At 38.1% G+C, this 21,842-nt stretch overlaps 1 protein-coding gene across 5 annotated transcripts in view; it reads right to left on the reverse strand.

Moving 5' to 3' along the window:
- Positions 1 to 21,842, reverse strand: part of MCF2L2 (MCF.2 cell line derived transforming sequence-like 2) — a 237,004-nt gene that overhangs the window by 165,177 nt on the left and 49,985 nt on the right. For all 5 annotated transcript variants that reach the window (XR_004349619.1, XR_004349618.1, XM_032629983.1 and 2 more), the window contains exons 4-5: positions 4,286 to 4,376; positions 1,181 to 1,300 (exon numbers count right to left, since the gene is read on the reverse strand). Coding sequence is in view for 3 of the 5 variants with exons in the window: in XM_032629983.1 (XP_032485874.1) it covers positions 1,181 to 1,300; positions 4,286 to 4,376 (211 nt within the window). In the remaining 2 variants the exon portion in view is untranslated. The remainder of the gene's footprint in view (positions 1 to 1,180; positions 1,301 to 4,285; positions 4,377 to 21,842) is intronic.

Below are 21,842 nucleotides of genomic sequence, written 5' to 3' on the forward strand. Positions count from 1 at the left end.
TCAGCAGGTCCAGACTTTTCCCTGGACTCCCTCCCTGCTAGCCGTGGTGCACTAACCCCTTCAGGCTGTGTTCACGCCGCCAGTCCTCTCCCTGCGATCCAACCGAAGCCTGAGCCTCAGCTCCCAGCCCCCGCCTGTCCGGGCAGGTGAGCAGACAAGCCTCTTGGGCTGGTGAGTGCTGGTCGGCACCGATCCTCTGTGTGGGAATCTCTCCGCTTTGCCCTCCGCACCCCTGTTGCTGCGCTCTCCTCTGTGGCTCCGAAGCTTCCCCGCTCCGCCACCCACAGTCTCTGCCTGCAAAGGGGCTTCCTACTGTGTGGAAACCTTTCCTCCTTCACAGCTCCCTCCCACTGGTGCAGGTCCCGTCCCTATTCTTTTGTCTCTGTTTTTTCTTTTTTCTTTCTCCCTACCCAGGTACGTGGGGAGTTTCTTGACTTTTGGGAGGTCCAACGTCTTCTGCCAGCATTCAGTAGGTGTTCTGTAGGAGTTGTTCCACGTGTAGATGTATTTCTGATGTATTTGTGGGGAGGAAGGTGATCTCCACATCTTACTCTTCCGCCATCTTGAAGCTCCTCCAGAGGTAAAAATTTTTTTTTTTTTTTCAGAGGTAAAATTTTTAATCTTGTCATTTTAATTTGTTTTCCTTTTATATGTATCACAATGTTGGTTTTAATTTTTACTCACATTTGCCTATATTTGTCACCCCCATATTTTAGACCCTGATTTTTCTTTACTCATACTATTAGTTTCTCTTCCTTTTTCAATCTCTTTCTACAGTCTTGGACATCACCTTTTATATAACACCACTGGATTTATATAATTCCAGTACTCCTTTACCCAAGTCACTCCCCAACTCAAAAACCTTCACTGGATTCCCATTGCCTACTGAATTAAATTCAGAACCTTTATCCTTACACTTAAGACATATTCCATGTTTCTTACCTTTTCTTCTAAAATATGATCCTATATGTACTTCCAACAAGAATGGGGCTTCCCCACGGACCTCACATAAAGAGTGTACTTCCTGCTTCCATGTCCTTACACATGCCGTTCCCTCTGCCCAGAATGCCCTCCTCTCCCTCTCTGCCTGAGGAATCCTACCTTCCTTGGAAACAAGCTCACATGCCATCTTCTCCGCATGCCCTAAACAAATGCAGACAAGAAGAAAGGTCATGCTTACCGGCACTTTCATTTTAAATTCATCTCGATAGTACTTAATGCCAATGTCAGTGAATGTCCTCTGGATAAAGCAGGATGGACGAAGAATGAATATGAGCTGCAAGTTTCCTGGAAATGCTACCTGGAAGGATCATAAAAAGTGTCAGGGCAAATGTCACATCCATTGGTCTCCTCTTGCGCAAGATTACACATGACAAAGTTAAAGTGGACACCATGGATACCAAGAATTAGAATATATTTCACAGGATTTCACAGCTGAAAGAGCTCTTACTGGTCACATAATCTAAACCCCTCCTTAAAAGCAAAACCAAACCAAACAAACAAAAAATTTTCTGATTTAAAAAACAATTTATACACTTTATAGAAAAATTGAGAAATTAATAAAAGTATACATTAGAATAAGAAAACCACCCATGATTTCATAACCATTCTTAATATTTCAATTTAATTATTTCTAGGCTATTTTCTCTGCTTAAATATCTAGCGTAGTTAAACTCAACCTGTAGAAATATTTTGCAACCTGCCTTTTAATTTAATATTATACCATGAGCTTTTATTCCTGTTATTAAAAATTCTTTGGAAATATTTTTATGGGTGTACTATTTAACCAATCCCTTATTACTAGTGATTTAGGCTCCTCCATATTTTTACTATTATAAATAACACTAAAATGAAATCTTTATCCACATTTTAGAGCATAGCTTCCTAGAAAAATTGCTGAGTCAAAGATTTAGTATTTTAAGGGCTCTTAATGCATCTTATTGCTAAGTTGCTTTCAGGAAGCACTGTTCTCATCTTGAGGTAAGATTCTGAGAAATGAGATAACAAATTCATGTAACAACTTAGCATCAAAATTGGGAATCCAAGTCTCCCATCGCTCATGGCTTTCCATTCTTCCAGTGGTTCTCAAGAAAAACCTGCTGAAGTGCTTCTTAAAATATAGTCTGGTCTTGGGACTTCCCTGGTGGCACAGTGGTTAAGAATCCACCTGCCAATGCAGGGGACACGGGTTTGAGCCCTGGTCCAGGAAGATCCCACATGTTGCGGAGCAACTAAGCCCATGAGCTACAACTACTGAGCTTGCGCTCTAGAGTCCACGAGCCACAACTACTGAAGCCTGCATGCCTAGAGCCCGTGCTCTGCAACAAGAGAAGACACCACAATGAGAAGCCCGCGCACCGCAACAAAGAGTAGCTCCCGCTCGCCACAACTAGTAAAAGCCCATGCGTAGCAACAAAGACCCAATGTAGCCAAAAATAAATAAATAAATAAACTTATTTTAAAAATCATAATAATCTGGTCTTTACCCTGAAATATTCTGATTCATTAGGACTGGGATAAAGTCCAGATATCTGTATTTTTAACAAGCACCTAAAGAGATTCTGACTGGTAGTCAGGTTTTCAGATGCCCGCACTATAGGATTTTTCACACATAAAGGTGATCAATGTAATTCTTGGACACATTAGTCTCAAGTATTAGATGAGTCAAGTATTGTCAATGAAACCTGGGAAACCACAACTCTCTGGAGGCCAGAACTCTGGAATGGTCATGGGCACTGTCTAAATCCTCAGGGCATCAACCATCGTTGTAGTTATCCCTCAAATAAATATGGTAGGGAATTCCCTAGTGGCGCAGTGGTTAAGAATCTGCCTGCCATTGCAGGGGACATGGGTTTGAGCCCTGCTCATGATCCCACATGCCACAGAGCAACTAAGCCCATGGACCACAACTACTGAGCCCGTGTGCCACAACTACTGAAGCCCATGCGCCTAGAGCCCATGCTCCACGACAGGAGAAGCCACCACAATGAGAAGCCTGCGCACCACAATGAAGAGTAGCCCCCGCTCACTGCAACTAGAGAAAGCCCGCACGTAGCTAGGAAGACCCAGCACAGCCAAAGATAAATAAAGTAATTAAATAAATTAAAAAACTAAACCAAAAGGACGAAACAATCCATGCACAAAGAGAAGGGAATCTTCCATTCCCCCATCTTTGAAATTCAAGTTCCTAAACAGAAGATCCTTGCATTTTTTTATGTCTGGACGGGACAAATGAGCTGAGACACTATTTGTGTATCTGGATGAGGCTCCAAAGTGATCTGAAAGAGACTCTGTATGTGTCCATGTCCCTATGTGTGACTGCTTCTGTAAGTAGGCATAACTGAGGCTTCAAACATCCCTCTTCCATCCCAGCCTCTACATTACCATCCTACCATATCCCATCATCTTCAGCCAGTCCCAACTGCCCCAGAGAGGCATGCTTTGGTGGAAATGTTGGTGTGGCTGACCCTGAGGTGTCTTTGCCTGCTCATGTGGCTGAGTTCCCTGGTCTGAGGTCCCTACAGCGAAAGGATGCATGTACTTGCCAGAAGGCAACAAACAGGGGTAAAAATCAGACTAATAAGATGGAAAAGGAAGCCTATCCAAGGTTCTGCAATTTAATGCCAAAAGCAAGCACCTATCGTATCACTTTGTTTGGCTTTGCCAGTGTCTTTCTAATTTGTGAAAAAATAATTTGAAAACTAAAATGAAGACTGCCTTAAATTAGGTGATCCCCAAAGCAAACCCTAAGATAAGAACTTGGGTCTAAAGAGTTTACTGAGGAGGTGATCCCAGGAAAAAGAGTTAGGGAGTATGGGGGCGCTGGTGAGACGGTGATGGCTAGAGAGCCAGTGTATCAGTGAGGGGGGACTGCTGCGGGCAGAAAAGGCCAGGGCCCTCCAAAATTCTGTACGGAATGTACCTCAGAACTGTCCCACTTAGGGGTGCAGAAGCTGGGGTATTTATCCACCAACGCCCGTAACTCAGTAGCTGCAGGTCACTGCTGGAGCATTAACTTCCCAGCACTCCCTACCCACTCCTCTCCAGTGACCAGAGAGGTCAATAAGGTAAAGAGACTCAGGAAGCCTTTGACATGCTCAGGAATCATCTGCAAGTGACCTTCAGGTGGCAGAGCGGATACGGACATGACACAACAGCCTCTGCTACAAAGACCTTCCCAAAATTTGGCATAAAATGACTTCCACTTCCCCATGACTTTGATGTGAAATAGTTGAATAGACAATTTAAATGACCTTTATAATAAGGCACAAAAATAAATATTTACAGCTATTCGTGTCAAGGATGCTTTTACGGAGCTCCACTTGTCCCTTCGTCTGTCGATAACAATGACGAATCCGATGCTGGCAGCCTCCACACTGCAAAAAAGGGTGTGGTCAGTATCAGACACAGTGAAACACATGGGTTCTGTGGGGCTCCTTCAGCAGAACAATTCCACTGTCTCTGTGTCACTCCAGGCTCACTGTGTAAACACCCTGCACAGCAATAGGGGATAACCGGGTTTGACTTCCCTGATAAAGGAACCAGCTTCCTCTCCTCATCTGAGCCTGGCAGCCTTCACAAAACAGAAATATTTCATGTCTCAAACTTCTCAAGGGCTCTGTTTCTCGCTGGCAAATGTATGAAACACCCAATGAGTACAAGGACTCACGTCAGTCGGGTACCACATGTCGCAGTGTAGGCAGAGGACCTCGAGGTTCAGCTCTGCCATCTTTCCACTCCCAAGATGGACATTCAAGGAGCTATCAACATCCTTCCCTAGGAGTCAGTCCCAGAAGTGTTCAGAAATAACACACGTCAATGGGGAAAACAACTCCCTTCCAGTACCTGGTCACAAATGGCCAGAAAACCATAGGCACAAGAAGGTATCAACTTCATGAAAAACAAAAAAAAGCTGTTTGGTCCCCTCTGAAGTCCCCACAAAATTCTCACAAATTTTTTTAAAACTAAAGCCCTAAAAGGGAAAACATTTTTCTTCTTCCTCTTTGGGAGAAACTATGGGAAGAAAGAGCAAGGGCTTTGGAACCTGGTTCATATCCTACTGCTGCCACTTACTAGCACTGAGACTTGGGGTCATCACCTAACCTCTCTAACGCTGCTCCCTAATCGGTAAGATGAGAACAATACCACCAATAATGAAGTGTAAGAGCACTAATTCTGAAGCCAGACTGACTAGGTTTGAAACATGAATTTTTATATAAATATGAACTTATATATTGTGTACTTGTGTGCAAGGGAAGTTACTTAACCTCTATAGTTTCTCAGACTCCTCATTTGTAAAGTAGGAACAATAATAGTACCTGTCGAGTTGATGTGAGTACTGTAGAGTTGATGTGAGGATTAAATGAGTACGTATAGATGTATAAGATGCTCAGAATAACGCCTGACACTTGACAACACTGTATAAGTACTACTGTTATGATGATTTCTTATGTGCTTGTCATGAAGATTAAAAGATATCAAGGTCACAAAAAGTAGCTGGCCTATAGTAAACCTTCAGTAACTCTCTAATTTGGGTAAAAGGTGAGCTTTACCCTAAAAAGTATATGTATGCAAATAAGGCAGAAGATCTAAGCAAATTCTGCAAGATAACATAAATAGCTGATCTGAAGTAAGCATTATTGGGCCAACCCATTATCACAGTTCCACATTGACCCAGGTTCTCTCACTGGAAACATTTTCCACTCCAGGCCACAGTGCAAGGAAGGGTGGTCCTACTGGTTGTAAGAGGCAGGGATCAGAGATTAAAGATGCAACTGTGGCTGGAATTTGAGGGGCATAGCTGTCAAGAGGGGAAGCCTCAGAGAGGAAACCCTAGAAGTTTTCATGGAAATTCCCCTTTAATGCTTAGCCAACTCCTGGGCCCTATGATTTTAGGTGAGACTCCAGGAGTCTGGCAGAGAATAGCAATTGCACATGTCAGAACTGATGAGAAATTATGAAGCTTGCATAGTTCTGAGGAGAGACAATTGGTATTTGGGCCCAGCCAGAAGAGGCAGACTTTGATGAACACGCTGGGCATTCAGGTGAAACTCTATAAAGGCCATACTCTAGGATAAATGAAACACCATAGGAGTTTCCACAGGATTAAGGCTACACTCCAGGAGTAAGGACAAAACAGGAATAAACTTGCCCAAAGCAAAACTAAAACCAGGCCTCAAAAAGATTAAGGTGAGTCACCAGTATTTTAACTGCCAGTGCATATATATGTATAACCGAATTGCTTTGCTGTACACCAGAAACTAACACAACACTCTAAATCAACTATACTTCAATTAAAAGTTTTTTAAAGATGCATTATTTCAACAGAGAACTAGAATCCATAATAAAGAATCAAATGAACCTTCTAGAATTACAAAACATCAATGTCTGAAATTAAGAACTCATTCAATTTGCTTAATAGCAGATTGAACACAAGCAGAAGACAGGATAAGTGAAATAAGATAGATCAATTAAAAATATTCAAACTGAAACACAGGGGGAAAATGGAAAGAAAAGAATGTAAAGGAGATGTGGGACATGAACAGAAGTCCCAGAAGGAGAGGAGAGAGTGTATGTTATAGAAACAATACTTGAAAAAATAATGAAGAAATTTCCATATCTGATCAACGACATCATCTCACAGATTCAAGCAGCTCTTCCAATACCAAGCAGGATAAATGTAAAGAAAAGCTCACCTAGACATATCAGAGCCAAGTAGCTGAAAATTAAAGATAAGGAGAAAATTCTTAAAAGCAACTGGTGAAAAAAGATACATTACCTTCAGAGTAACATTAAAAATAATCACTGATTTTCAAACTATGGAAGCCACAATCCAATGATATATGTTCAGAGTATTTTTTTTGTTTTATTTATTCATTCATTTATTCATTCATTCATTCATTCATTTATGGCTGTGTTGGGTCTTCGTTGCTGCGGATGGGCTTTCTCTAGTTGCAGAGTGCAGGGGCTACTCTTCGTTGCAGTGTGTGGGCTTCTCATCATGGTGGCTTCTCTTGTTGTGGAGCATAGGCTCTAGGCATGCGGGCTTCAGTAGCTGCAGCATGCAGGCTCAGTAGTTGTGGCTCGCGGGCTCTAGAGCAGAGGCTCAGTAGTCGTGGCACACAGGCTTAACTGCTCCATGGCATGTGGGATCTTCCTGGACCAGGGCTCGAACTCGTGTCCCCTGCATTGGCAGGTGGATTCTTAACCACTGCGCAACCAGGGAAGTCCCTGTTCAGAATATTGACCTAAAAAACTATTCATTTAGAATTCTATACTCACTGACAATCTATTTTTAAAAATGAAGGTGGGCTTCCCTGGTGGCGCAGTGGTTGAGAGTCCGCCTGCCGATGCACGGGACGCAGGTTCGTGCCCCGGTCCGGGAAGATGCCACATGCCACGGAGCGGCTGGTCCCATGAGCCATGGCCACTGAGCCTGCGCGTCCGGAGCCTATGCTCCGCAAAGGGAGAGGCCACAGCAGTGCAAGGCCCGCGTACCGCAAAAAAAAAAAAGAAGGTGAAATAAGGACATTTCCAGACAACTAGAGCTGAGAGAATTTATTGCCAGTAAACATATACTTCAAAAAATATTAAAGGATGTTTTCCAGGCTGAATGAAGTTGTAAGCATGAAGGTGTAAGAAAGAAACAGCCTGAAAAGAAGGTTTAGGAAGTCTTTCATTCCTATCCAAAAAACAAACAAACAAACAAAAATACCTGGTTAAATTAAAAACTCATATTTGTCCTTAAAAACATAAGGGAACTTGAAGACAAAAATTTAAATGAACAAATTCCAGAGAGAGTTAAGACCTTCTACAGTGAGCAAATACTGGAGGAGGCTTTCATAAGAAGTGGCAGTCACCTACTCTGGTAATAGGCAAATGAATGTTCCTAAAAGGAAATAATCCCACATGGCAACCTCAATCTCCAAGAAGGAATACAGGGCACTGTATACATTAAGTATGTGGATAAATATTATCAACTATGCTTTTATTTCACTAAAAGACTATTGACTATTCAAAGCAAAAATAATAACAAAGTATTATTAAATATAATATATATGTAAAATGATATGTACTGTAACACTAGAGAAACCACTGCTCTTCTAATAGAAGAGTTAAAATGGAATACTGAAAATATTTGAATGATTCAAGGGTGGGCAGGTGCTATAGACTGAATTGTGTCCCCCTCAAATTCATATGTTGAAGCTCTATCAATGTGACTGTAACTGGAGATAGGGCCTGCAAGGAAGTGATAAAGGTTAAATAAGGTCATAAGTGTGGAGTCCTAATTCAACAGGGCTGGTGCCCTTACAGGAAGAGGAAGAGACACCAGAGCTCTCTCTGCTATGTGAGAACACTGTAAGAATACAGCTGTCAGCAGTCAGAAAGAGAGCCTTACCAGAAACGGAATCAGCTGAAACCTTGACCTTTGACTTCTAACCTCCAGAACCATGAGAAAAGAAATTTCTGTTGGTTAAGCCAGCAGTCTATGGTATTTTGTTATGGCAGCCAGAGCAGACTAATATGGCAGGAAAGGAGGAATAACGGAACAAGTCACAGATGGTACAAATAGCAAGATGGTAAATTTAAACACAACCAATCTCAATAATCACATTAACTGGAAATGGTCTATATGACTCCATTAAAAAGGCAAATAGTGTCAGGGTGAAAATACTGATTACAAGAGATAGTGATTACACTTTAAACATAAAGACAGATACATTATTAAAAGAAAGAGGATGGTAAAAGATATGCCATGCAGTCAGTAATCATAAGAAAGCCAGTGTGGCTATATTAATATTAAAAAGAGTAGAGTCAAAGAGAGGGAGTGTTGGCAGAGATAAATGATTCATAAAAATTAAAGAGTCAGGGCTTCCCTGGTGGCTCAGTGGTTGAGAGTCCGCCCGCCGATGCAGGGTACAGGGGTTTGTGCCCCGGTCTGGGAGGATTCCCCATGCCGCAGAGCGGCTGGGCCCATGAGCCATGGCCGTTGAGCCTGCGCATCCAGAGCCTGTGCTCCACAACGGGAGAGTCCACAACAGTGAGAGGCCCGTGTACCGCAAAAAAAAATTAAAAAGTCCATAGATAGCTAGTGGGAAGCTGCGGTATAGCACAGGGAGATCAGCTCCATGCTTTGTGATGACTTAGTGGGGTGGGATGGGGAGGGTGGGATGCGGAGGGTGGGAGGGAGGCTCATGAGGAAGGGAATATAGGTATACATATAGCTGATTCATTTTGTTGTACAGCAGAAACTAACACAATATTGTAAAGCAATTATAATCCAATAAAGAAATATATAAAAATAAATAAATAGTTTATTAGGAAGATATAACAATCCTAAATGTGTATGTATGAAGTAACATTGATTCAAAATACATTAATAAAAATTGATAGAACTAAAAGGAAAATAGTTAAATCCACAATCAAAGTTAATGATTTTAACACCTCTCTCCTAATAACTGATAGAACAAACAGCCAAAAAATCAGCAAGGATATAGACTTGACTTTGAAGAACTCAGTGTCCATTCTTTTTTGAAGGACACAGGACATTCATCAAATAGTCCATTATCCTAGGCCACGAAGCAAATTTCAACACATTTTAAAGAACTGCAATCATACAGGTTGTATGTCTGATCACCATGGAACTAAATTGGAACTCTATTATTCTGTTTTATTTTTCATTTCCTTCCCCCCTCCCTCCCTCCATCCCTCCCTTCCTTCCTTCCTCCCTTTCTTCCTTCCTCTCTCTCTTTCTTTCCAACCCTTTTCTTTTCTTTGGGTTTAACTGCCATTGTATTTTTTTAACTTCTTAAGGTAGAAGATTGTATCATTGATCTTTCCTATCTTCCTATCTTCCATCATAAGTATTTAAAGCTATAATTCTCCCCTAAACACTGCTTTAGCTACATCATGTAAATGTTGATATATTGTTTTCATTATTGTTCAGCTAAAAGTGTTTTCTAATTTCCTTTATCATTTCTTCTTTAGTTTATGGATTATTTAGAGGTGGTTGCTTAGCTTCCAAATATTTTTTTTCTAATCAACGATAATAAAATCAGAATAGTGGTTTCCTTGGGGGAGGGAAGGGGTAGGAGTGCAGATATTGATAGAAAAGAAGCAGGAGGAAACCTTCACAGAAATATTCTATACCCTCATCTGGGTGGCTGTTACATGATGTATAGACAGGTAAATATTCACCGGGCTATACAGTTGAGATGTGTGTACTTTATGTAAATTATAACTCAGCTTAAAACCCCAAGGAATTAAATAAATTCAAGTTGTGAAAAAGGAAAAATATTATACAACTTAAAAACAACGATCCATACTTATCGAGTGCATAATAGGTGTCAGGCACTGATCAAAGGGCATACAACAATAACCAAAACAGTTCTGTAGTACAGCAAAAACAAACCAACATCAATAACAACAATAATTTTAGACAACAGCTACTTTAATCTTCAGCTCCTACCATATATCAGGCATCTTTATTTTTTAATCTTAATCTCATGAAATAGATACTGTTGTCTCCATTTTACAGATGGAGACTGAATAGACTGATAGAAATTTTGCTTGATATCACACTAGCAAAACTGGATTTCAAACTCAGAGCTCTCTGATAGCAATGCTTACACTCTTAACCCCACCCCATGGCTCCCCTGCAATTTTTTTCTCACAACAGATGTGCCTGTATCTTGTGGCAGTTTTATTTTGTATATTTTGCTGTTACTAGTGTTTTCTATTTCTTTTCTTTTTTCTTTAAAACAAATAATTATTCAATTCAATGTTCTAAGAGAGCATCTAGGGCTCTTCAGCAAGATGGAGCTGGGAGAGGCTCAGCAATATAATATAGTATGTAAACACAGGATGTTCTTTGATCTATGAAATAAACAGCTGTCTGCATAGGTGGCTTCCCCAGCCAAACCAAGGGCAAATGTCCCTCAGAACAAGGCTCTTCTCAGTTCCCTGCAGACCAAGGCCCAAGACCAGAGCATCTGGGTAAACAGGGTGGGATCTGCTGGGAATATACCTGTGTACATAAAGGACTGTGTCTCCTGACACAACCGTGTACAGGCCACAGTTGTGTATGGCCATAATTCAGAAAAAAGAGTTAATGAATCATGACAATGATTTTGAATATAGTCCCTCCCATAAGGAATACATTCTAAAAAACATGCAGTAATATCAACTACTGAGGGGTTTATTTTTCCACCCTATCTGGTTCAACAAAAGGGTCAAAACCTCAACTAAGCCAAATGCACAGGAAATGGGGTTTCTAGACAACACATTTCTTTAGGGAACATTTGGCTGTTTTAATCCCTATTGTTCTTTTGAACACTAAGGTCCTATGATAGATTAGCTGCATGAATACTATTTAATAAAATCCTCACAACCACTCTCACAACCAGGTTGGTGATAATATTTCCACTTTATAAATTAGGAAAATCACCCTCAAAGGTGATTAAAACATAATAATAACTTGTCCAAAGTCACATGCTATGTGCGGAGCCAAGATTCAAATCTTCTGACTCCAAGGGCAATGCTCAAGCCACAAAACCCACACTCTCTTAGTGTGGAAAATCTTTTCACACTATATTCCTTCATTTCCAGTCTTAGTAACTCCTCTGTAACAAATATAATTGAATTTTTGATGAGTCAAAATTTGAATATGACTAACTATAAATATATGAGTGTAAGAGATTGAGGTAAATGTGTTCTGACCCCAAAATACCAGTTTTGTGGTTGATATGGTACATGTTTTCTTAATTAAGCTCTAATATTAATATATTTTCTATGATTTGCCTTTTTCAGTAAGCTAGGTATAGAAAATATTTAATTAACTGAAATTTTACTGCATTGTCATAAGACTGAGTCAAATGTAGGGCGACCAACCATCCTGGTTTGTCCAGAATACTCTCCCCAACGTGGGTGGGCATCATCCAACCCACTGAGGGCCTGAATAGAACAAAAATTTGAAGGAAGAGGGGATTCATGCTCTCTCTCGGTCTGAGTGTTGAGCTGGGACATTGATCTTCTGCCCTCAGTGCTTCTGATTCTCAGGCCTTCAGACGAGGACTGAAATCTACAAAATTGGCTCTTTGGCTTTTAGGCCTTCAAACTACACCACTGAACTTCCTGGGTCTCCAGTCTGCAGAGGGCAGATTGTGAGACTTCTCACCTCCATAATTGGATAAGCCAATGCATTATAATAAATCTATACCTATATCTGTATCTACATCTATATCTATATATCAGGGTTCTCTAGAGAAACAGAACCAATAAGATATATATTGATATATATCAAAAAGAGATTTATTATAAGAATTGGCTCATGCGGTTATAGAGACCAAAAAGTCCCATGATCTGCCATCTGCAAGCTAACGAACCAGAAATGCTAGTGGTGTAACTCAATCCAAGTTCAAGGCCAGAGAACGGAGGAACTGATGATCTAAAGCCTGATCTGAGTCTGAAAGCCCAAAAACCAGGAGCACTGATATCCAGGGGCAAGAAAAGATGGATGTCCAAGCTCAAGTAGAGAGAGAATTCACCCTTACTCTGCCTTTTTATTCTATTCAGGCACTCAATGGATTGGATGATACCCACTCACATTGGGGAGGGCAATCTGCTTTACTCAGTTCATGAATTCAAATGTTAATCTCTTCCAGAAATATCTTCATAGACACATCCAAAAATAATGTTTTACCAGCTAAATGGGCATCCCTTAGCCCAATCAAGTTGACTCATAAAATTAACCATAATATATATATATATATATATATATATATATATATATATATATCTTATTGGTTCTGTTTCTCTGGAGAACTTTGATTAATACATAGGGAGAGTCAAGAAAAGAGGGGATGGAGATAAAATCATTCCCAGAAAAGAAAAGTTCACCCTAAGTGCAAAGAGTCCTCGTACCTCAGGGTACTGACTAGAGAAAGACTCAAAGAGGCAGTGTTGGAAAGACAAGCCTTCTGGGAAAGAAAAGGAAATGAAAGGAGAGGTGGTAACTGTGTGGTAAACACAAAAAGAACCAAGAGATAAAATTTAGCATCCTGCAAGACAAAAAAAAAAAAAAAATCAAGGATACACACCCTTCCCCTTAACTTCCAAAAAAAGTTTTTTAAGTCCACCAATAAAAGAAACTATATTTAGCTATACTAACAAAAGATGGTGTTCTTGAACTAGGAATCTTATAAACCACCCCAAACCACCAAACCTGTTTAGTAATTGCAAAGATGCAAACAGTATTCATCTATATAAGTCTACTATAAAGGGGAAAAAAAGAGAATAAGAATCAAAACTTTTTAACTTCAAGAGAATGAGGAGACAAACCACAAAATTTTTTTAAAGAAAATATTTACAAAAGACATATTGGATAAAGAACGATTATCCAAAATACAAAGAACTTTTAAAATTTAACAATAAGAAACCAAACCACCCAATTAAAAACTGGGCAAAAACCCAAAACAGATACCTCACAAAAGAATATATTCAGGTGGAAAATAAGCATATGAAAAGATGTTTAACAACATATGTCATTAAGAAATTGCAAGTTAAAACTACAACGATATTCCACTGTACATCTATTAGAATGACCCAAATCCTAAATACTGACAGTACCAAATTTTGGCAAGGATGTGGAGGAACAGGAACTCTCATTTATTGCTGGTGGGTATTCAAAGTGGTACAGTCACTTTGAAATACAATCTGGCAGTTTCTTACAAAACTAAACATACTCATACCATGTAATCCAACAAGTGTACTCCTTGGTATTTACCTAAATAAGTTGAAAACTTATGTCCACACAAAACCTCACATATGGATGTTTACTGCAGCTTTATTCATAATTGTCAAAACTTGGAAGCAACCAAGATTTCTTTCCGTAGGTGAATGGATAAACTGTAGTATAGCCAGACAGCGAAACATTATTCAGTAATAAAAAGAAATGAGTTGACAAGTCATGAAAAGACATGGAAGAAACTTAAATGCATATTACTAAGTGAAAGAAGTCAGTCTTAAAAGGCTACATACTGTATGATTACAACTACATAACATTGTGCACACTGCAAAACTATGGAGACAGTAAAAATCAGTGGTTGCTAGGGGTTGGGGGGTGGGAGCATGGGACGGATGAACAGGTGGAGCACAGAGGATTTTTAGGGCAGTGAAACTATTCTGTATGACACTATAATGGTGGATACATGTCAACATACATTTGTCCAAACCCAAAGTATGTAGAACACCAAGACTGAACCCTAATATACATTATGGACTCTGGGGGTTAATGATGTGTCAATGTAGGTTCATCAGTGGTAACAAATGTACCACTCTGGTGCTGGATGTTAATGGGGAGGTTGGGTGTGTGTGGGGGCAGGGAGTATATGGGAAATATCTGAAATTTCCACTCAATTTTGCTGTAAACTTTAAAAAAGTCTATTAAAAAACTTTTTAGATAATGAAAATTCCTTCCAAAAATTAGTCATTAAGCAGACAAAAAGCTGTAACAGCTCTCCAAACTGAATTACATGTCTATAAACAATCATGTAGGGGATGGGGCACAGGTGACACTTTAAATAAGAAACTCAAAAACCAAGAACAGAAACAGGACTTTTCTAATATGTAAAGAAACGAAGAAATAAAGTCAGAAAATTTTTCTGATTGAAGTCAGAAAAATAAAAGGAGAAGCAAAATCATGAGAAATGGAGTCTAAATAACAAGATACCAAGCAGTAACATATGTGAACAAAAGTTTAATAAGGAACAGTAAATAGCATAAAGAAAACAAACAAGTGAATGAAAATGAAAAAACAAAAGGAAACAATAACAAAGGTCAGAAAGAAAGTGGTGGAAACAGGCCAGACTGAAAAAGAAGCAACATATTTATAACTGGAGTCCACAAGACTAAAAGTAAAACAAAGGAACAGAAATAATACTTACAAGTATAATACAAGAAAACTTTCCAAAAACAATAAATGACCTGATTCTACATAAACCTGAAAAGGACTAGCAGGCACCTGGGAAAACTGATCTGAAACAATCAACTCTGAGACATATCCTAGTAAAACTGTTAGGCTTAAAGTAAAAATTCTAAGCACCTCTAGGAAAAAGATCAAATAATTTACCAGGAGAAGAGAAACAGACAGGCACCATACTTTTCTAAAGTAGTACACAAATCATGGAGAGAATGGAACAACATTCTACAACAATTCATGAAGAAAATGTGTGAACCAAGAATTTTTTATCCTGACAAGCTGGCTTTCAAGTATTAAAGCAATAGAAAAACAGTTATAAACATGTAAAAAAAAACTCAGGGAATTCTGTATCTATAAGCCCCTTTTGAAGAATCTAGTAAGATTGTCCTTCATCCAATTAAGAGATAACTTGGGGAAACTGCAGCAAAGGGATTAATTTAACATATTTAATGGTAAGTCTAATACTAACCATGGTAGGAAAATAAGATATAGAAATAATCCAAGTTAAAAGATAGAAGGAAAAGGGAGAAGGGGAGAGAAAAGAATAAGTTCATTGATTGTTGTAATAAGCAACAGGTGGGAATCAATGGATATTACTGAAAACTAAAAAACCAGATAGTAAATTGTTATATTTTAGAAAAGGGACTAAGGGCATTAAAAAGGCATAAATACAAGGACAAAAATCACAAATCTTTCTAAATATCAAAAGAAGTTAAAAAATTAAAAAGGAAAGAAAACATATCATGTAGAGAAATACAGTAAATATAACATAATACACCTAGTAGTTATAACATGAAATATATGTTGCTATTTTATGGGGTGGGACAAATTGGAAGATTGGGATTAACATATATACACTACTAGGTATAGAATAGATAACTAATGAAAACATACTGTTTACCACAGGTAACCCTACTCAATGATCTGTGGTGACCTAAATGGGAAGGAAATCTAAAAAAATGTGGATATATGTATACGTGTAACTGATTCACTTTGCTGTAGAGCAGAAACTAACACAGCATTGTAAAGGAACTATACTCTGATAAAAATTAATTTAAAAATAAATAATGACGAAATTGAGATCAAATATATTAGTCATATCAATAAATATGAACAGGCTTAATGCACTTAATATAAGAAAAAGATTTTCAATTTGACTTACAAAGTAAAAACCAACTATATCCAAGAAAAAGATCTAGAGCAAAGTAATTCAGAAAGGCTAAAAATAAAGGAATTGGCAAAAGTGTACTAGGTAAATGGAAACAATAGCAAGGGGTTTCAGTCTTGGTATCAAAGTAGAATTTAAGCCATAAAGCATTAAACATCACAAGAAACACTTTTTAATGCTAAAAGTCACAATTCACAATGGAGATATAACAGTCATAAATATCTATGCTCCAAATACCCTAATAACCAGTTTTTTAAAGCAGAAACTACAGGAGATACAAGGAAACAGACAGAAATACGTTTTACATAAGAGATTTTAATACACCACTTTCAGTACAAGATAGAATAGACAACATATCAATAAGGTTATAGAATACCTAAAACATAATCAAAAAGGAAGAGCTAATTGAAATGTATTGGACTTTATCTCCTGATAATACAGGATTCATCTTCTTTTCAAGCACACATGGAACATCCACAAAAATTAGTCATGATATAGGGCTACAAAGAAAACACCTGAAATTTTAAAAACCTTCTATTAAATAATTCTTCAGTCAGGGGGAAATATAAAATATAATTAGAGAATTGCTAAGATACAGTGATAACAAAAATATTGGGGGTTGGCCAAAAAGTTCGTTCGGGTTTTTCTGTACGATCTTACAGCAAAACCCAAACGAACTTTTTGGCCAATGCAAAACTACATATCAGAATTTATGGGCTACATTCAAAGCAGTGATCAAGAAAATTCATAACACTCAAAAAATGAGAAAAAACTTTCAACTCAAAAAATGAGGAAAAAAAAAAGCAACCCAAAAGAAAGCACAACGAAGAAGATATTAAAGAGAAAGGCAGAGTGAATAAAGTAGAAAAGAGAAAAGCCAATTGATCTAATTAAAAAATCAGAATCCCATTGTTAATTTTTTATTTATTTATTTATTTTTATATCTAATAGGATTTTTATTGTAGAAGACATTGCTAACAGCCTACCCAGTCACCATTGCCATCTCTCCATCCTTTTCAGAATCCCATTTTTTAAATAGATCTTTATTGGAGTATGATTGCTTCACAATACTGTGTTAAGTCTCTGTCGTACAACAAAAGGAATCAGCCATATGCACCCATACATCCCCACATCCCCTCCCCCACGAGCCTCCCTCCCACCCTCCCCATCCCACCTCTCTAGGTCATTGCAAAGCACTAAGCTGATCTCCCTGTGCTATGCTGCTGCTTCCCACTAGCTATTTTACATTCGGTAGTGTATATATGTCGATGCTACTCTTACTTCGCCCCAGCCTCCCCCTCCCCCATCCCCCGGGTCCTCAAGTCCATTCTCTATGTCTACCTCTTTATTCCTGCCCTGCAACTAGGTTCATCAGTACCATTTTTTTTTCAGATTCCATATATATGCTTTAGTATACAGTATTTGTTTTTCTCTTTCTGACTTACTTCACTCTGTATGACAGACTCTAGGTCCATCCACCTCACTACAAATAACTCAATTTCCTTTCTTTTTAAGGCTGAGTAATATTCCATGGTATATATGTGCCACATCTTCTTTATCCATTCATCTGTTGATGGACATTTAAGTTGGTTCCATGTCTTGGCTATTGTAAATAGTGCTGCGATGAACATTGCAGTACATGTCTCTTTTTGAATTATGGTTTCCTCAGGGTATATGCCCAGTAGTGGAATTGCTGGGTCATATGGTAGTTCTATTTTTAGTTTTTTAAGGAACCTCCATACTGTTCTCCATAGCGGCTGTATCAATTTACGTTCCCACCAACAGTGCAGGAGGGTTCCTTTTTCTCCACACCCTTTCCAGCATTTATTGTTTCTAGATTTTTTGATAATGGCCATTCTGACTGCTGTGAAGTGATACTTCACTGTAGTTTTCATTTACATTTCTCTAACAATTAGTGATGTTGAGCATCTTTTTATGTGCCTCTTGGCCATCTGTATGTCTTCTTTGGTGAAATGTCTATTTAGGTCTTCCACCCATTTTTTAATTGAATTGTTTGTTTTTTGAAATTGAGCTCCATGAGCTGTTTGTATATTTTGGAGATTAACCCTTTGTCTGTTGTTTCATTTGCAAATATTTTCTCCCATTCTGAGGGTTGTCTTTTGTCTTGTTTATGGTTTCCTTTGCTGTGCAAAAGCTTTGAAGTTTCATTAGGTCCCATTTGTTTATTTTTGTTTTTATTTCCATTACTCTAGGAGGTGGGTCAAAAAAGATCTTGCTGTGGTTTATGTCAAACACTGCGCCACCAGGGAAGCCCTGTAGTTTATGTCAAAGAGTGTTTTTCCTATGTTTCCAGAATCCCATTTTTTAAATTAACAAAATAAATAAGCCACTAACTCACTTAATCAAGGGGGCGGGGGGAAAGGACAAAGCACAGATAAACTAAGAAATAGCAAAGGGAAAATAACCACTGAAACACAAGAAAATTTGTTTTAGGAAAATTACTTTGCATACGTCTATGCAAAGAAACTTAAAAGCCAAGACAAAAATAGGTAATTTCCTAGGAAAATACAGTTTACCAAAATTGATCTCATTAGAAATGTAAAGCTTAAACAGACCAATGTCCATAGAGGAAATAAAGTTATCAAGGTCCAGATTCACAGGGGAATTTCACAGGGGAATTGACATCATCAATGACTGTATAAAGTCCCAATGCCACAAAAATAGTTTCCAAGCCTAAAAACTGAAAGAAAACTTCAAAATGCTATTTATGAAGCAAGTAAGACAACGATACCTAAACCTAATTCAGTACCAGATAAAATTACCAGTTAATGGATATGATGGTAGAGCTATCCCATTTACAATAGCAACAAACATAAAATATTTAGGAATAAGCTTAACAATAAATATACAAAACTATGTCAGGAAAATTTTATACACTCCTAAAAGACACAAAAGTAGATTTTAACACATGGAAAGACTTTTCTTTTTCTTGATAGGATGATTTTAACACCATATATATGTCACTTTTTCCTGAGTAAATTTATAAATTTAACAGTCTCAATGACAAGACCAACAAGCTTTCTTTTTCTTTTTTTTTTTTTTAATGGAGATAGACATAGAAAGAAAACAAGAAAGAATAGTAGGAAAACATGAAAAAAGTAAGTAAAGCTTAAGGACCTGGGAGGGGAGGGGGAATTAATCCTAGAAGATATTAAACATATTTAACTCCTCATAATTAAAATAGTATATTACTCACTTATGAATAGGCAGACCAACTGCCTCTCAAATTACTGAAGTGAAGATGAGCTTTTAAAATTAATGGTGTTAGGATAACTGAATAGCCATTTGGGAAAAGATAAACTTAGATCTATACTTCATACCACACACAGAAGTAAACACCAACTGTAACAGGGCTAACTGTAAGAAGTGAAATCATACTGTATTACAAGAAAGCTTGGGTGAATTCCTCTATAACCCAGGTATACAAAAGTTTTCTGACAATGACTGAAAATCCAGATGCAATGAAAGAAACACTGATGTATTTGATGACATAAAAATTTCACATGGCAAAAAATATCCTAAGCAGAGTTAAAGGACAAACGAAAAACTGAGAGAAAATATATGGAACATACATCACAGATAAAGAGCTAATATCCCTAATCCATAAAGAATTCTTAAAAGTGACAGGAAAATAAAGATAGAAAACTCAATGGGAAAAAAGAGCAAAGACATGAACTGACAATTTATATATATATATATATATATATATATATATGTGTGTGTGTGTGTATTGTATATGATATATACCATATATACATATATTAAAATGTAAAGTGATAGATGAAAAATACAAAAGAAAGTTAAAGACACAGAGGAGAGAGTCAGAAGATGTAATGTCCCACTAATTTGAGTTCCAGAAGCAGAAAACAGAGTTGTAAGAAAGAAATAAGCAAAGAAATGACAGAAAAAAAAATTCTAAGCCTAAGAGACTTGACTCTTCTGTTCAAAGGCCCAGCAGGATGAAAGAAAAAGTTTGAAATTTCAAACCTGCAAAACATAAAGAAAAAACCGCAAAAGCTTCCTATGGGGAGAAAGAAGCAGCTTACCTATGAAGACTCAGATCCTTGTTACAAGGATCAACCTTTTATCAGTAACACTGAATGCCAGAAATCAACGGATGAATGTTATTTTACATAAATTCCATACTCAGACTGTCAGACAAGTGTGAGGTCAAAGTGAGCCATTTTCTGACATTCAAGATCTTGTAAGATTCACTTACCATACACCCTTTCTACAAAAGAAATAATTTGAAAGTTTTTTTTAATGAAAATGAAATCCCAAAAAGAATGAATGACCTTCCCAGAGACAGAATAAAAAGCAATCCCAGGTTGACAGCCTGTAGCAGGTGGTTTACACAGCAACCACCTTGAATTATAAGAGTAGCTCAGAGAGGCTCAAAAGAATTTGTCTAATGTATGCATTAGACAAATTCTATGATAAAGAATCCGTAAGATATTAATAATGCAATAGATATATGCCATTCTATAAACAAGAGAAAAAAAAGAAAGGCAATTAGAAATGCTAGGGGAAAAGGTATATAAAAAGTCATTGTCCGAGTCTGAAATGAATTAAATTGTGAGCAACCCATGGAGTATGAAAAAAGAGAACCTATTTTACCTTAACATTTATAGCATTCTCCTTTGAGTGACACAGGTTTAATGACTTAGGATTACATCTCTCACTCTAGACGTCCAATTATATTACATATATAAATGCATTCTACTGATTTCTATTATTTAGGATCAACCTATAATCAAAGAAAAAAACATTTATAGTAAGATGTAAAATATATTATAAATCTTAGTAATGGAAAGAAATTGGAATATAGGTAGAAGAACTTGAAGGATGAGAGTAAAGAAAGATATAAATGCACAGTAGTAAATCAACAAGTACAACTGGCCCTCCATATATGTAGGTTCCGCATCTGTGGATACAGAGGGCTGACTGTACTGTGCAACTTTGTATAAGGGATTTGAGCATGAGCAAATTTAGGTATCCTCAAGGGTCTTGGAACCAATCCCCTGTTTATACCAAGGGATGACCATATTGTCTACTGTTTATTTTATTATTTATACTATTTACTTATTTACTAATTATTACATGACTTTTTACTATTTATTACTTACTATTTTAAGAAAGCCTGAAAATGATAGGGAAGGAGGATTCATAGTTAGTCCACAATATTAAACATTAAAGGACTCTAGGCATTATTTATTTATTTTTTTTTGTGGTACGCGGGCCCCTCACCGTTGTGGCGTCTCCCATTGCGGAGCACAGGCTCCGGACGCGCAGGCTCAGCGGCCATGGCTCACGGGCCCAGCCGCTCCACGGCATGTGGGATCTTCCCGGACCGGGGCACGAACCGTGTCCCCTGCACCGGCAGGCGGACTCTCAACCACTGCGCCACCAGGGAAGCCCTGACTGAATAATCTTTACAACTTAAGTGGGACGATAAACATTGCATTAAATTTATTCTTTTAATTTATTTTTGGCTGCATTGGGTCTTTGTTACTGCATATAGCCTTTTCTCTGGTTGCGGCAAGCAAGGGCTACTCTTCGTTGCGGTGCACAGGCTTCTCACTGCAGTGGCTTCTCTTGTTGTGGAGCACAGGCTCTAGGCGCATGGGTTTCAGTAGTTGTGGCACACGGGCTCAGTAGTTGTGGCTCGCAGGCTCT

This window comes from Phocoena sinus, chromosome 4 (genome assembly GCF_008692025.1).
Source record: "Phocoena sinus isolate mPhoSin1 chromosome 4, mPhoSin1.pri, whole genome shotgun sequence".
Classification (NCBI taxonomy): Eukaryota; Metazoa; Chordata; class Mammalia; order Artiodactyla; family Phocoenidae; genus Phocoena; species Phocoena sinus.